Source organism: Brassica oleracea, chromosome C3, assembly GCF_000695525.1.
Source record: "Brassica oleracea var. oleracea cultivar TO1000 chromosome C3, BOL, whole genome shotgun sequence".
NCBI lineage: Eukaryota > Viridiplantae > Streptophyta > Magnoliopsida > Brassicales > Brassicaceae > Brassica > Brassica oleracea.
Window position 1 is genome coordinate 11701713 of NC_027750.1, and position 17135 is coordinate 11718847.

General features: G+C 28.7%; 3 protein-coding genes across 3 annotated transcripts; 1 reads left to right on the forward strand and 2 right to left on the reverse strand.

Annotated features, from left to right (window-relative positions):
- Positions 1-122: 122 nt before the first annotated feature.
- On the reverse strand, positions 123-1488 carry LOC106328566 (aquaporin PIP2-2-like). Its single transcript, XM_013767039.1, has 4 exons — positions 1129-1488; positions 740-1035; positions 498-638; positions 123-407 (listed from the first exon to the last, which is right to left on the reverse strand). The coding sequence occupies exons 1-4, from the start codon at positions 1427-1429 to the stop codon at positions 294-296; spliced, it is 852 nt and encodes a 283-aa protein (XP_013622493.1). The 5' UTR covers positions 1430-1488; the 3' UTR covers positions 123-293.
- An 11314-nt stretch (positions 1489-12802) lies between these two features.
- LOC106335633 (aquaporin PIP2-2) lies at positions 12803-14252 on the forward strand. The gene is made up of 4 exons (XM_013774209.1): positions 12803-13170; positions 13284-13579; positions 13682-13822; positions 13908-14252. The coding sequence occupies exons 1-4, from the start codon at positions 12870-12872 to the stop codon at positions 14025-14027; spliced, it is 858 nt and encodes a 285-aa protein (XP_013629663.1). The 5' UTR covers positions 12803-12869; the 3' UTR covers positions 14028-14252.
- Positions 14253-14550: 298 nt separating this feature from the next.
- Positions 14551-15343, reverse strand: LOC106335634 (60S ribosomal protein L12-2). Its single transcript, XM_013774211.1, has one exon. The coding sequence runs from the start codon at positions 15224-15226 to the stop codon at positions 14726-14728; it is 501 nt and encodes a 166-aa protein (XP_013629665.1). The 5' UTR covers positions 15227-15343; the 3' UTR covers positions 14551-14725.
- Positions 15344-17135: the final 1792 nt, after the last annotated feature.

Consider the following 17135-nt stretch of genomic DNA (forward strand, 5'->3'; position numbering starts at 1 on the left):
TTCATATTGCTAACCTGAATCAGATGAAACTTATAAGTTGGAAGTATTGAACCATTGTAGAGTATCTAAATCTTTGTAACATTTTATTTTCTGAAAATGATGATGGTAATGAAAAAGGAAAATTAAAAGCAGGCAAAAACAATATGATTTCATTAAGATTGTTTTCCCCGATCACACAAACATTCATTCACATATATCTCACACTGATGCCAGAAATTAGAAAAAGACAATAAGAAATTAAAACTTGCCAAATTTGTACACACACCATAACAAACATTTTGTAATTGTTTTTCTTAGGCCGCACTTTTGAAGGACCCGAGGGACTTGGAACCGGAAGCTCTTAGGACGAATTGGTGGTAAAATGCAGCAATCGCAGCTCCAATGAATGGTCCAACCCAGAATATCCACTGTAAATAGAATAAACCAAAAATACTCAATTATTCTCACATCATAAACATTAATTATAGTGTGATTAGCTTCTACTAAAAGAGACATACGTGGTCATCCCACGGCTTGGACTCGTTGTAGATAACCGCAGCTCCGAAACTCCTTGCCGGGTTAATACCGGTTCCGGTAATCGGAATAGTGGCCAAGTGAACCATGAACACCGCAAACCCTATCGGAAGTGGCGCCAACACCTAATTCATAACCACAAGTATAATTAATTAGTAGCTCGAGTTATATCATATGTTAACTAACGTTCTTATAGTTACTACTTATTGATGCTAAAAATACTTACGGGAACGTGGGAGTCTCGTGCGTTTCTTTTGGGGTCTGTGGCTGAGAAGACAGTGTAGACCAGAACAAAAGTTCCGATGATCTCTGCGGCGAGTCCAGTCCCTGTGCTGTATCCGTCGGCTAGAGAGTTGGCTCCTCCGCCGTAACGCACGTAGTAAGCGCTTTGGAAGGCTTTGACAAACCCAACTCCACAAATCGCACCTAAACACTGAGCCACCATGTATAAAACCGCTCTAACCAGCGATACCTTCCGGGCCAAGAACAAGCCGAACGTCACCGCCGGGTTTATGTGACCACCTTCATAAAGTTTGGGGTCAATGTCAAATAAACTATAAATGAAAAGGGTATGTTTGTTAAAACTGAACCGGACCGGTTTTTGTATATTAATACCTGAGATACCGGCGGTGCAATAGACAAGGATGAAGATCATGCCGCCGAAAGCCCATGAGATACCGAGGATTCCGACGCCTCCGCAGTCGTCGCCTCCTGCCTTAGTGTCGGAGGAAATCTTGTAGCCGATGACAGTCAAAACGGTGACGTACAAAAAGAGGAGAGTGGCTACGAACTCGGCGATGACTGCTCTGTATAAAGACCACTTCGTGAGCTCCTCCGCGTCGAAAAACGGAGTAGGCGGTGGGTCTTCGTAGTCCCTCGCCGTGACTCCCTCTGCTCCTTCCACATCTTTAGCCATTTAATATATTTCTGTTTAGGAAAAAATGTGTTTTTGGTTATTATGATGGTGAAGAGATGAAGAAAAGTTTGTTTATATAGAGTGAGTTTATGCATACATATGAATAATTGTAAGCTATACGTATGTTGTTATTTGATTATATTACAATAATGTTTTCATTGGTAGGTTATGGTTATTCTATTACTCGTAAATGAATATAGAATTATATATGACGATTATGATTATTTTGGTGGAAAACTAGCTTGCACTAATTAATTACCTAGCTAGCTGTCTTGATATATAATCTAAAACCATATATACTAATCATTGCTCCATAATTAATATTATCTCTATTTCCAAATGATAGGTTTATGTTTTCAGGCATGTTAAAACATATATTGAAATATAATTATAAGAAACATTTTTATGAGATTAACAATATTTAAAAAAGTAAATTTATAGTAAGTCGACAAATACAGTTTTTTCAAAAATTATAGTTTACATCGATCTTATTGAAATAATTTTTAAAAATAAATAGAAAATGCAAACAAAGAAAAAAAGTTCGAGAAGAATCCTCCGCCATAAAACCCTCTTTCGTTATCAAAATATATTAGTATCTTATTATATAAAACTTGGTTCTTCAAAGTTGTTAAATAACATGATCGCGACATGTCTCAATAATTTTTTTAAGATTGTGATATGTGTCAAATATATGATCTCTTTTCTTAGAATTTAAAAGAGATTTAGAAAATAAAAGTTATTATTAAAAAATATCTTTTTACGATTCTTTTTAAGATTTTGGAAAAGAACAATTACTATTACATAGTTTTTCACAATTATATTTTGTTAAAATTATTAGATAGTAATTTTTATTTTTTTAATCCTAAACAAGTAAATAATTGTAAAAAGTTATTTAAAAGTAATTTTTTTTGTTTTAAAAATATATAAATTTCGTTTTTAAAGATAATAAAGAAATAAAATTGTAAAAGAAAAATATTAACTAAACCAAATCTAGAAAAAAAAACGAATTATAAAATACTACAAGTACAAGAAATTATTTAATAAAAATCATAAAGTAAAACTAACTATAAAATAAGTAATATTTATTTTTTTAAAGCCTAAACAAAAGAAAATTCTAAAAGTATTACTATTATTTTACTATAAATAACAAACTTTCCTTTTTATAGATAATTGTATGTTAATAATTTATAAACAAAAAAATAGCTACAAATATTTCACAACTATATTTAAGTTTTAGCTTCCGCATATTATTTTCAAAAAGTAAAATAGTATTTTCGAAAAAAATATTACCAAAGTATTTTCTTTTAATTTCTTGATACAACTCATTTTTTCTTATAATCTTATTACATTTTATGATGCTAATGCAATTTTTTTTCAATTATGATGTGTTGTCGTATATGAGTATGTATTAATATGAAAAATATGTGTTTGTACGTATAAGACAAAATATAAAATTCGTTAAACAGAAAATTTTATTAAAAATAAATTAATTTTATAAAAAAATTAAACAAAAACGAATTATAGTATCCTACCAATACACGAAATTTTTTAATGAAAAATATTAAAGAAAATAATTATAAAATAAGTAAGTTTCATTTTTAAAAAGTCTAAATAAAGTAAAATTGTAAAACCAACTTTATTTTTCTAATAAATAACTAACTTTCCTTTTTCATTGGTAATTTTGTTTTTAGAAAATTATACACCAAAATAACTTCAAATATTTCACTCGATATGATTGTTACATGTGCTAATAAAAAATAATTATATTGTTAATGTGTCAATAAAAACCTGTCATTATGTGAAACTAACTTTTGTTTCCTAAAATCCTAAATAAAATAGATTTATAAATAAAATATTTTTTCGTTTTTTAATCTTGACCAAATAAGAAATATCCTTACAAAAGATAATTGTAAAAGTCTATTTAATAGTAATTTTCACTTTTAAAATTTAATGATAAACATAATACTAAAAATTATTTAATTAACAAAGAAAAATTGTTAAAATATTTGTGTTATTGAAAAAACAAATTTTGAAAATAGGAACTTCTAAAAAAAGTTAATATTAACTGAAAATAATTATTCGATAGTAATTTTATTTTTCCAAATCCTGAACAAAATTAAATTTTAAAATATTATTTAATATTAATTTCCTTTTCTAAAACCCTAAAAAAACTTGGTTCTTCAAAGTTGCTAAATAACATGATCGCGACATGTGCCAATAATTTTTTTAAGATTGCGAAATGTGTCAAATATATGATCTCTTTTCTTAGAATTTAAATGAGATTTAGAAAATAAAAGTTATTATTAAAAAAAATCTTTTTACGATTCTTTTTAAGATTTTGGATAAGAACAATTACTATTACATTGTTTTTCACAATTATATATTGTTAAAATTATTAGATAATTATTAGATAGTAGTTTTTATTTTTTTAATCCTAAACAAGTAAATAATTGTAAAAAGAAAAATATTAACTAAACCAAATCTAGAAAAAAAACGAATTATAAAATACTACAAGTACAAGAAATTATTTAATAAAAATCATAAAGTAAAACTAACTATAAAATAAGTAATATTTATTTTTTAATAGCCTAAACAAAAGAAAATTCTAAAAGTATTACTATTATCTTACTATAAATAACAAACTTTCCTTTTTATAGATAATTGTATGTTAATAATTTATAAACAAAAAAATAGCTACAAATATTTCACAACTATATTTAAGTTTTAGCTTCCACATATTATTTTCAAAAAGTAAAATATTATTTTTGAAATATTACCCAAGTATTATACAAGGTTGTTAGACCCTTTCACTAGACTATTAATGTTTTGGTTTTATCTTAAATTTATACTAACAATATATTACCATATATTTTTTTAACAATGATTTAATCAATTTAATAGGTGATATAACTAGATTTCCTAAATTTTCTAAGATTTGCCTTAAATAAAATATTTTAAATTTTTGTGACATGAATCAAAGCCTTATGTGATACTTATATATTTGCTGATCATATCTACAATATAGCCTAAAAGATAATTAGCTATATATTAATTAATAATAAATAATATTCATTTCTTTCATGTAAACAAAACATTGTGAGATTCACGAGTGGACATTGTGAGATTCACGAGTGGACTATCATTATTTAAACACATGACATATAGACTACGCAATCAGAAAATAATTACTTACGGTTTTAACAATTTATGATTCACGACTTCACATAGTTTTGACTGGTAAAGCTAAAAATACACATATCAGACACATATCAAACCTACTAAATACACAAGTTTAACAATATTGATTTTTATATTTGTATATAGTCCATAGAGTTTATATTAAAATGATTTACAGTTATATATTTGTCAACCTTAGAGCAGTGTCCCTAAATGTGTATATATGTAGAAGGATAATCCTAAACTCTAAATCCTGAAAATAATAAATTCATATACTGGTGTATAAAATATAAGGTCAGTGAAATTTTTTCTACCTTAATATATTTACAAAATGGTTCAACTGATTCCCCTTAATAAAATGGTCCACGCAAGCAGTGCCGGTCCTAGGGAATCCAAGACCAGAAGCAAGTTACAAAAAAACGGCCGCATGTCTCAGGGTTCGAACCCAGGTTGGACAAAGAGAATCTCTAGTTTCAGATGTTGCAACTAAACCAAAGGAATTTATTGATCATTTGTGGCCGAAATTATATTTATAATAATGCGGCCGGAAGCCACTGCTTCCTTGGCTTGGCCCACGGGCCGGCTCTACTCACGCAAGGTGCAAAACTGCTATAACAATCACAAATGTTTTCATCTGTTCAATAGTATAGATATTCTTAATACTGAAAAATGTGAATCACTCAAAAATGTGAATAAAAATGTGAATTATTAATACTGAAAAAACTGAATCACTCATATATTCTTATAAGAAATATTTAAATTTATCTGAATTATCTGATATTTCATCCAAAAATAAAAATATGACTTTTACCTGAATTATTTAAGATTATAAAGTGAGAACCAAACCAGAACCGAATTGAACTCAAGATTTTAATAGGTTTTTAAAATTGGTATCTAAAACAAACTAAAAACCAAAACAACTAAACTGAAACCAAACTCAAACTTATAAATAACAAAACAGTTCATATATTTCTTGAGTAAAAAAATCAAAAATCAAAAATCGAATCGAAACCGAACTAAAACCTTAAAAAGAACTGAATCGAAACCGAACACGTAGCTTTAAACATATTAGTGAACTAACAAACAATAAGTTTATCAATAAAAAAATCCGGCGCTTTTAAGCGCTTGTTAAAATCTAGTTACATTTTATGATGCTAACGCAATTTTTTTTTCAATTATGATGTGTTGTCGTATATGAGTATGTATTAATATGAAAAATATGTGTTTGTACGTATAAGACAAAATATAAAATTCGTTAAACAGAAAATTTTATTAAAAATAAATTAATTTTATAAAAAAATTAAACAAAAACGAATTACAGTATCCTACCAATACACGGAAACTTTTAATGAAAAATATTAAAGAAAATAATTATAAAATAAGTAAGTTTCCTTTTTAAAAAGTCTAAATAAAATAAAATTGTAAAACCAATATTATTTTTCTAATAAATAACTAACTTTCCTTTTTCATTGGTAATTTTGTTTTTAGAAAATTATAAACCAAAATAACTTCAAATATTTCACTCGATATGATTGTTACATGTGCTAATAAAAAATAATTATATTGTTAATGTATCAATAAAAACCTGCCGTTATGTGAAACTAACTTTTGTTTCCTAAAATCCTAAATAAAATAGATTTATAAAATATTTTTTTCATTTTTTAATCTTGACCAAATAAGAAAAATCTTTACAAAAGATCATTGTAAAAGTCTATTTAATAGTAATTTTTCACTTTTGAAATTTAATGATAAACATAATACTAAAAATTATTTAATTAACAAAGAATTTTTTAAAAAATATTTGTGATTTTGAAAAAGCGAATTTTGAAAATAGGAACTTCTAAATATAGTTAATATTAACTGAAAATAATTATTTGATAGTAATTTTATTTTTCTAAATCCTGAACAAAATTAAATTTTAAAATATTATTTAATATAAATTTCCTTTTCTAAAACCCTAAAAAAACTTTAAGAGAATATTTGATATATTTTAAAAAATCATAAACAAAAGAAATTTTATCAGATTTTTAAGTTCTAACCATAATAAAATTGTTAAAACCTATTTGGTAATGTTTTTGAAAATAATTTGATGATGAACATGATACTAAAAATTACTCCCTCCGTTTAAAATTAGTATTGATATGAATTGTATAAATAAATTTTTTTAAACTTATTTAATAATAACTAGAAATAATTATTTGATAACAATTTATTTTTTCTAAAATTTTATAGAGAAGATAATTGTAAAAGTTTATATGATAGTAATTTTCCTTTCCTAAAATCTTAAACAAAAAATATAAAAAAATATCCAAACAAAAATAAAATTTAAAATTATTTAATAATAACTAAAAAATTAATTCGATGACAAGTATGATGTTAAAACTATTTAATTAACAAAAATAAAAAATTAGGATGTCGTCATGATTGCTATTTATGTGTTTGGTCATACGAACATCATACAAATGTTTGATATATATTTTCATGTTTGGTCATAAAAAATAGATTATTATTATTATTGTCACCGAAGTGATTTTTATATGCATTTTGTCAAAAAAAATCAAGTTTCATCGCCATTTTATTAAATTTTTGTTTTTACTATGTAATATTTTTCTACTTCATTTTAATTAAAATGTTGTTATAGAAATATATCATTTAGAAATAATAAATTAAGAAAATTATTAAGCATCGGATAAAGTTAATAAAATATTCAATTTTTTTCATTCTAATTCTAATTCTAATTCTTAATTCGGGTTGGGTTGGGTTGAAATTAATAGGTTGAGTTTTTTTCTAGCACTAAGTAGAAAGTTTATAAAAATTCACTTATGCACATTATTATAAAATACAAATATTAACTGAGATTTATGTTTAAAAACAAGTTCTTAATTATAAAATAAGTCTCACGCAATATACGAAAAAACAATTCTAAAAATATAATAGATGAGTCTGTAAATTTTTTCTTGCTGTCAAAAAAAAATATATATAATAAATGATTTATTACTTTTATTTCTTTATTAAATTAAAACATCAAACAAAACCCGTTTCAATGCACGTGCTCCTAGTTGCATAATAAACTATTCTTTTTGGCAAGCAGAATTTTCATATCCGTTTGTTAGCAAAATGATTTTCATGATATTATTTACGTAGTCAAATAATCAAACTGTTGAACTATATACTACCTTTCCATCTAAAAAGGTATTTTCATAGCAAAAAAGAGATTGTAATATTAACTGATGATAGTTAAATAGTTATTGTTTTGCCTTTATAAAAAAAAGTTATTGTTTTGTTAACAAAGGTAGAACTCGACTTTATTTTGGTTAGCCCTTTTTCAACTTAAACGAAAATTGGTTTAAACTAATGTTACTGATCTTTTATACTTGATCTGAACTTATTTAAGATTTGGATAATGTAAAAGAATAATTGTGTAGCTATTAAGAACAGCGACTTCTTAATTCTAAATGTATGGTAGATAATGGAGTTTTATGGTTAATTTAACTTAGCCTCGCCGCCCCACACCTAAATGTAACTATCATTTGGACCGACCCTAATATACTATATGCGTCTGTATTTTTTTCCCTTGTCCTATGTCACGAGCTGTGTCCATCCCCTACAATAATATAGGCTGTCACTCTTTTACACACACAAAAAAAATAATATGAATCTTATCATAAAGTTATAAGTTGAAAACTTTGAGATAGCCAGATAAGATTGATTAGAGGTAAAAGTTCGGATGATGTCGATATATTATACCATTCTTCAGTTGCTGCTTGTATCTTGTATCTACAATCCCTCTCTAAAACGAGCAAAGTAGCTGTCGATAAAACAAAAACTCATAAGTTGATTGATCTACATGATGTTATTAGTTAGTTCAGTAATTTAATTTTTTATCGCCTAAATTCATTATATCGTATACTTAAAGCTGTTACAACTTTTTCCGTCTAAAAAATTGGATTACTAAAAGAATAAAGAAACACTAGACCCTGATCCGCGCGCCAGCGCAGATATGAATTTTCAATTTTCAATTATTTATTTTATTAAATGATGTATTTGTAATATTCGTTCATATTATATTCATTAAATAAATATTTTTTTTGCATCTTAAACTATCTATTTTTTTACGAATGTGTGATATCATATAAAAAATATAAAAAATGAGTATATAGAGTTAATTAGATAATTATAAAAACAGGAAAAAAAAATTCGTGTGCGATATCATATAAATAATGATCCGTCCAGTTAATAAAAATCATGATTTTTATATGTGTAATTTTTTTTATTTTGACCATTTCCTTAAAACTATATTAAATTTTACATATTTTAATTAGAATATTTTTAATATCTTTACCTTTTTATTTGAAATGCTACTCAATATTTTTAAAAAAATTATAACAAAATATTTTAAAAATACTTTTAGAATTTGTTTGAAAAATACGAAAATTACATTTTAAATTAAAATTATCCTAAAATATGATAAGTTTTGATGTAAACGAAAACTCAAATTATGTCAAAAATAATGATATTCAATGATAATAACAATTTTAATTGATTATTTTTTAAAAATACATTAAAAAAAATATTGTTTGAAAGAAAATTCATTTCTCTTTCAAATATAAAAAAAAATTATAATTAAATAATAAAAAATATAAATAAAAACCATAAATTTAGCAAATGACAACTGAGTTATATTATGCTAAAATTTTCTTTCTAACAATTTACTATTATTAAAATTATGCACGTAAGGATAACTCATGAGTTTTTTTGGTTGATTAACTGACATTATGTCCAAATTTATTTAAGGATATTTCATTAGGGTAACTGAAAAAGACAAACAATAAAATAGGAAGTTTAAATTCATCTAAGCATATTTCATTAATTTAACTGAAAAGATAAGTAATAAATTAGGTAGTTTTATTTGTTTTAAGATATTTCATAAATGCAACTGAAAAAGACAAGAAAAAAATAGAAAGTTTAATTAATGAAGTAACTACATTTTAAAATGAGTAATTCTTAATTCTTTTTTAATAATATAGATACGAAAGTCCAAACAGAAGCTTAACGACAATAAAGCACCGAAAACCAAGACGTAAACAAAAGCTCAAGATAAAGACAGAGGAACCACACATCAGCACTTATCTTTATTTGTCGAAATAATTATTTAGCCAACGAGGACAACCTTGCGCTTGCGCTACACAAGACGGTAATCAAAGGTCTACAACAATTTTCGCAATCTCATAAGCTCTTCTATAAATTGTAGTGAAAATTACAGAGGCTTATCTTTTGCGAATCAATAACATTTACTCCCTTCCATTTCACTTAAATGGCGTTTTAAGAATTTTCTACTTCATTTTAAATGATATTTATAAGTTTTATACAAATTAAATGTTATTTGATGTCTGTGACTCTTTGCGTTATACAATACTCATTCTGTTTCAAAAAGATACATATTTTAGATTTTTCACACGTTAAAAAACACATTAAAACTTGATTGTAAATGCATTGTTTTTGTGAATAACAATTTTTCATAATTTATAGCCAATAGAAATCTAATAAATACCGTTAATTTTTTGAAATTTACATTTTTTTCATTAAATAATACATTGAAAAAGTAAAAAATATTTTTTTTTGAAACATTTTTTTTCTAGAATGTGGATCTTTATGAAACAGATGGAGTATAATGTTTTATTGGTTAAATTAACTATAGTTATTGATATTTTTATACAAATGAACTAAATTAAATTAATTAATAACTTTTTTAATCGGTGTGAAGATTCTAAATGTTGTTTATTTTTGAGACGGGCAGAGCAAATAAAAGACTTCCGACGCAGGACAAAATATATACTGTATCTAGTAGTCTCAACTTACTATTTATAAAACTGGGTGATAGAAAAAGTCTATTTTAGGGTTAGGTGCATTGCATTAACATAATAATTACACGGACAGGATAAAACAAACGTCCTCTATTCAAAGGTTCTGTTTCCACTAGGGCTATAGGGCTGGACACGGATCGGATATCCGGATTTTTGAAAGTATTTGTGATTTGCTTCGTATGTTATAGATATCTAATTTTTCGATTTGCTTTGCTTCGGAAAAATACGGCTTCGGAAAAATACAGATATCTGGAAAAATGGATATCCGAAAAATAAATAGATATTTGCGGATATTTACGAATACTTACGGATATCTCATCCGCTTTGATTAATACAAATAATCTTAAAAATTAATACAAATTTATTTTTTAATACTTTTTTGCATGATATACAAAATAAAAACTAAAAGAAATAGTGAAACTACATATTTTGTAAATTTTAAACTTAGTTAACAATAATAACAACACCAAACTTAAAAAAAAAGTTATAATTGTTTTATAAATTTTTTCTCTTCTTTTTTATGTAATACTTTTATATAAGTAATAATGTGAATAGAATTTGTCAAATAATATGTTATAATAATAATTATACAAATTTATTCATTTAAAACATGAAGTATAATCAAGATGTATATATATATTTATATATTTCCGGATCGGAGCGGATATCCGCTTCCCAAATTTTGATATTTGTGATTTGCTTCGATTTTAACGAATATTGATTTTTAGTATTTGTTTCGCTTCGAAAGTTTATGGATATCCAGAAATTTTGGATCGAATCGAAACGAATAACAAATCAAATCAAATTTAACAGATAAAATGTCCTGTCATAACTTTCCACTAAAGGTCAAAATATTGTGGACGTTGGGTGTGCGGCGTGGGTCCAGTATACCGCCATGTATCGGCACCGCCCATGCAGATTAAATCCAACTTCGGTTCCACTCAACCACAACTATAATGCCACGTACCATAGACCCCACAAGTCGTCAACAGTTATTTGCTCTCTCTCTCTCTCAATTCAATTGCAATTTTCTTACGTATATTCACTATTATTTAGATACTGAACAAAAGATACTAGAAAAAGTGAACATAGACAAAAGGACCGTGATATTTGCGATTCAGGATAAAGATCTAGTAGGTATGGTACTGAGACCAAAGACATGGCCTTCTTTCAGATTCATGAGCTCTGAAATTTTTAAAGTATTTGGCCAAGATAGAACGGTGGCCAATGGTTAAAGAAGAAAAGATAACAAATAGAGGGTCATTACTCATTACCCAAAGTGTCACTACCTCTAATAGGCTGCAGTCATACGTAGCTTATGTAGGGCCAAGTTGGTTAAGTGATCTCTTTGATGGTGAGAAAACGTAACCCTTTTCTTTGTGGTTGGAGATTTGATGCGAGGATGTTGTCGTTTTTTGAGAAGTCTAACTGTTGGAGCACAAGGAGGAAGAAAGTTTTATTGTTGTTGTTGTTTAATCTAGTTGTTGTTCAAGATGAGAGTAAGCTGTGAACTTGTATTGTAAGATTAAAAGAAAATCATAGATAGATGACAAAAAAGAAAAGGACAAAAGGACTTTGGTGTTTATGGCTAATGTTTTGCCACGTCAATATAACCTTATCGTTTTAGCGACGCCTCTCTGTTCTTATTGGAGTAAATAATTCCATGTCAGCAATGTGCACTTTCTCGCTCTTACTTTATTTTTCATCCTTTTTAAAACATTATATATTACCATTGTAAGAATTAAAAAAATACATAGTTGTTAGGAATAAAGAAGGGATGAAATTCACATAAAATGAATTTTTCATCCTTGTCGCTTTCTATTGAAAAAGTAAAGCCTCAAACATTCGCGTACATATTTTTACGAGACTAAGCATGAAAAGATGCAAGAATAATCCAGACTAAGCATGAAAACACAGGAATAGTGTTGTGCCACGATGTAAATAAATACTTCTAATGTTTACAAATGATGTTATGAATATTTATCAAAACTTCAAACTACGTATGCATGTGGCGGGTACAGCTTATACATATAAGGCATGTTTGTATGATTGTATTGTATCATATGAATATTTATGAATATGTTGCTAAAAAAAAAAGAATATTTATGAATATATAGTTATCTGTTTTAAAGAAGTATTTATAATTATCATTATTATTTCTGTTCATTCCTTGCTTTTGCTCACGTTTTAATAATGGTTTTTGATGGTTTGTCAACGGTCAAAATTTAATGACGTGACATGGGGACCTTGATCTCTCAGTATAGAAATTCATAAGAAAATTTAATCTTATAGCAATTCATAAATAGTAGTGTCAATTTCTATATAAAGAGAACCTTTTACTCATTTCTTACAACCACAACAACAACAATTCATAAAAAAACTAGAAACATCATACATACATGGCGAAAGACGCGGAAGGAGCAGAAGGATTTGCGGCGAGGGATTACCAAGACCCGCCGCCTACACCATTTTTCGACGCGGAGGAGTTGACAAGATGGTCCTTATACAGAGCCGTCATCGCCGAGTTTGTAGCCACTCTTCTCTTCTTGTACGTCACCGTTTTGACTGTCATTGGCTACAAGATTTCGTCCGACACAGCCGCCGGTGGAGTTGAATGCGGCGGCGTAGGAATCCTCGGCATCGCTTGGGCTTTTGGTGGCATGATCTTCATCCTTGTGTACTGCACCGCCGGTATTTCAGGTATTACTAGACCAAACCAGCCCGGTCTACACAACCGGTTCAGCTATTTAAAAACATTACAAGTCGACCTTTTGTTTTATCATTTATTTAACTTTGAACCCTTTTATGTGAAGGTGGTCACATAAACCCGGCGGTGACGTTCGGCTTGTTCTTGGCTCGCAAGGTATCGCTGATTAGAGCGGTGCTATACATGGTGGCTCAATGTTTAGGTGCGATTTGTGGAGTTGGGTTTGTCAAAGCCTTTCAGAGCTCTTACTACGTCCGTTACGGAGGCGGAGCCAACTCTCTAGCTGACGGATACAGCACAGGGACTGGACTAGCTGCAGAGATCATCGGAACATTTGTTCTTGTGTATACTGTCTTCTCAGCCACAGACCCCAAAAGAAACGCACGTGACTCCCACGTTCCCGTAAGTATTTATCGTCAAATAAATTTCGTTATTTTAAATTATTAGGTAACATCATATATAGTTTTGATACTAATGAATTAATATGAATGATGAAATGAAAAGGTGTTGGCGCCACTTCCGATTGGGTTTGCGGTATTCATGGTACACTTGGCTACTATTCCGATCACCGGAACAGGAATTAACCCGGCGAGGAGTTTCGGAGCTGCGGTTATCTACAACGAGTCCAAGCCGTGGGATGACCACGTATGTATATCTTAATTGAAGCTAATGAGACTGATTATATTGTTTAATGGGAAAATAATTGGAAATGTTTTTGGTCTAATTTCAGTGGATATTCTGGGTGGGACCATTCATTGGAGCTGCGATTGCTGCATTTTATCACCAATTCGTCCTAAGAGCTTCCGGTTCCAAGTCACTCGGATCCTTCAGAAGTGCGGCCAACGTTTGAATTCTGCCCCACACACATACATACAACAAAAGTGGTTACTCTTTGTATAGTATTTCGGCAAATGATTTTTAAAATATGCCCTCCTTTCCCTCGTGCGTTTTTCTTTTTTTTGGTTCCTCTACTTTCTATTTGTGTGAAATCCAATCAATGGAGTCTAGTGTTTTACGTTTTCATCTTCGCAATGTAAGTTCGTTTACTTAGAAAAAGGTCACTTTGCTTAGCTTATTTGATCTTCCATCTTCCATCTTCCAATCCTCACCGGATACTTAGACTAACCAGTAAGAAAAGCATTCAAAATAAATCTTCAATGGAGATTTTAAGAGTGGATGAAGAACAAAAACCCCTACGCAAATTTTGACAGGAGCAAGAGCACAATATAGAAAATGTAAAATGAATGGCAACTTCTGTAAACCACAGTGTTCCTAGGCTAACCAATCTATCGTCACTCTACTCATCAACCTTATGCATTATGTACTAGTGATTACACCATTTGATGAACATAGTAAGTAGTCTTGCAACAAAAAAAGCTGCAATACAATTTCGATTCCTAGGCCAAAGTTTCAACCATTTCAATTTAAAAGTGATCATCAAACAACAGCATACGACAAAACAACAAAACCAAAACTGACTCGTTCTTAACCGAAACATAGAAGCTAAATAAAACACAAACACTTGTTGTCCCAAGTTCCGTTTTATCCTCAATTCTCAGGAATCTCAACCTCACCTTCTTGAATCTCCTGCTGAATATCCTTGGGGTCTTTCCCATCAACAGTACACCCAACAGACACGCACGTCCCGAGAATCTCCCTCACGGTCCCACTCAGCTCCTTCGCGATAGATCTCGGCCTCATGATCCTCGCGATCTCGATCACGTCATCGAACGAAATGTTCCCGTTGTGCTTGATGTTCTTCACCTTCTTCCTGTCTCTCTCCGGCTCTTTCAACGCCTTGATCACCAGCGCCGCCGCCGACGGAACCACCGTGACCTTAGCCTGACGATTCTGCACCGTAAGCTTGACGGTGACGCGTAGGCCTTTCCACTCCTTGGCGGTTTCTTTCGCGATGTCTTCTCCGATCTTTTTCGGGGCGAGACCGAGCGGACCGATCTTGGGGGCTAGAGAACTCGCTGCTCCGACTTCTCCTCCGGTTACGCGGACGTACACGTCCACGATCTGGCTCGGGTCCAACTTTGGAGGCATGGCTGTCTTTTGGTGGTTTCTTCTTCTCGAGGAGGCGCTTGCTTGAAGAAGATGATGGGGCTTTGAAGGAGATTCGAAGATATGGAGTCTCGAAACTAGGGTTTACGAAAATGGAGTTAATGACGAATTTACCCGTGTGTGTTATTTTTGATATCCATTCGATTTTTTTATTTTTTTTTGCAAATTATTTCATTTTTTTCTTAGGATTAATTAATCGGGTTTTGAAGCAGTTCAACAAAAATAATTCGGTTTTTGGAATTTTGATATATATATATATATATATATATAATTTACTTTTTATTCAGATATTTATACATAGAACTATATAGAAGATTTAGTTTTATTTGGAACGGTTCGAGTACCATGTTACTTTGAAAATAAATAAAAAAATCATTATACATCATTTTTATTCAGATTGGGTTCAGGAGTTTATATTATTTAAAACAACTAAAATAACATAACACACAACATAAAGTATACTAAACTGAACATCTAAATTAGTTGTTTTTATTTTAGATATTTATTTTAATTACTGAGTATTTTATGATATTTATGAAGAATTATATCGGGGGTTGGTATGAATCTTTTGAGTTTTAATAAAATCTAAAATCTAAATTATATTAGGAGTTGGTATGAATCTTTTGAATTTTAATAAAATCTAGAATCTAAAATCCAAAATGTTATTGAAGAAAACACAGTTAAATATTCCATTTATGTTGATTTCAGTTTGGTCCCAATTTATTTTCCAGGTTGGTTTGCATTTGACTTTTTGTCCAACCTTAATCTTAGACTTAGATTTGTATTCTTTGTAAGACTAATATAGGCTGATCACTAATGAGTGTCGTTAAACAAAATCCATTTGAAGAAATTCAAAGAAAAAAACAACATCATATAATCATCATAAATTGATGTTGGTTGGACTTGGCCTGTTTAGGATGAGATAAGGCTTGCGATTTGATAGTCCTCATAGTTATTTATACCCACCCTCTAGCCATGAAAGTGATTTATAAAAGCCATGTACCAGTAAATGATTGTCACTCCACAACATGATCCACTTCCGCACTAGTTTTCTCAGAAAAAAACATAACTAATAAGAAAAAAAAACATTGATACCCAAGAACCGAACCAAACTGAAAGAATCAAAACTAAAACCATTTTTCAAAATATTCAAATGGTTTATGTTTTTGTATCCAAAATACTTGTACAAAACCATAATAAAACTAAGAATTATATGGTAAATTGGTAGGCTTTTTCTATCTCATATATAATTTTAATTCAACAGTATAATATTGTTTATTTTGAGATTAAACAGCAAAATATATATAGATTTGGAGGTTGATTGTTTTCAGTTTCTAGATTAGTTTTTGGTTTTTGTTTCTTCAAAACTCATTTTCTATCCAATTTTTGATTCCCTAAAAATTAGGAAAACTGATTTTGTAAAAAACTAGTTTTAAACCAATCAAGATTCTGACAAAAAAATTTCCTATAAAATAGGGAAACTGGATATTAGATCTTTTGACCAAATTTCAATGAAAACCCAAAAGCCATGTTTTGGTGGTTTTGTAAAGGGTACTACGATTACTCTTATATATATTTTTTCTTATTTTTGTAAATATCAATATAAAATACATGACCATTATATGTATATACTTTCTATCTTTTTGTTTAAGTAATTTTTTTTAATAATGTGAAATAATTTATTTTTATTTCATATATGTAAAATAAATTTAGATATTTATTTATAATACTAACTAACTGTAAACTAATTGTAAAAACTAGTTATTAAATTCTATAAGTATAATTATTGAATAATTATAATAATTATTAGACATGCAAAAATAACTAAAAATTATAAAAACATAAAATATTTTTTAATAACCAAATAGAATATATTAATTTTTAAAATAAA

What these genes read in the sequence shown, in the direction of transcription:
- LOC106328566 (XM_013767039.1), bottom strand. Translation starts at nt 1,429, where the DNA reads ATGGCTAAAGATGTGGAAGGAGCAGAGGGAGTCACGGCGAGGGACTAC. An exon ending in TTGCACCGCCGGTATCTCAG is followed by an intron (nt 1,036 to 1,128) that starts GTATTAATATAC and finishes AACTTTATGAAG; the next exon opens with GTGGTCACATAAACCCGGCG. An exon ending in CACGAGACTCCCACGTTCCC is followed by an intron (nt 639 to 739) that starts GTAAGTATTTTT and finishes GTTATGAATTAG; the next exon opens with GTGTTGGCGCCACTTCCGAT.
- LOC106335633 (XM_013774209.1), top strand. Translation starts at nt 12,870, where the DNA reads ATGGCGAAAGACGCGGAAGGAGCAGAAGGATTTGCGGCGAGGGATTAC. An exon ending in CTGCACCGCCGGTATTTCAG is followed by an intron (nt 13,171 to 13,283) that starts GTATTACTAGAC and finishes TTTTATGTGAAG; the next exon opens with GTGGTCACATAAACCCGGCG. An exon ending in CACGTGACTCCCACGTTCCC is followed by an intron (nt 13,580 to 13,681) that starts GTAAGTATTTAT and finishes TGAAATGAAAAG; the next exon opens with GTGTTGGCGCCACTTCCGAT.
- LOC106335634 (XM_013774211.1), bottom strand. Translation starts at nt 15,226, where the DNA reads ATGCCTCCAAAGTTGGACCCGAGCCAGATCGTGGACGTGTACGTCCGC.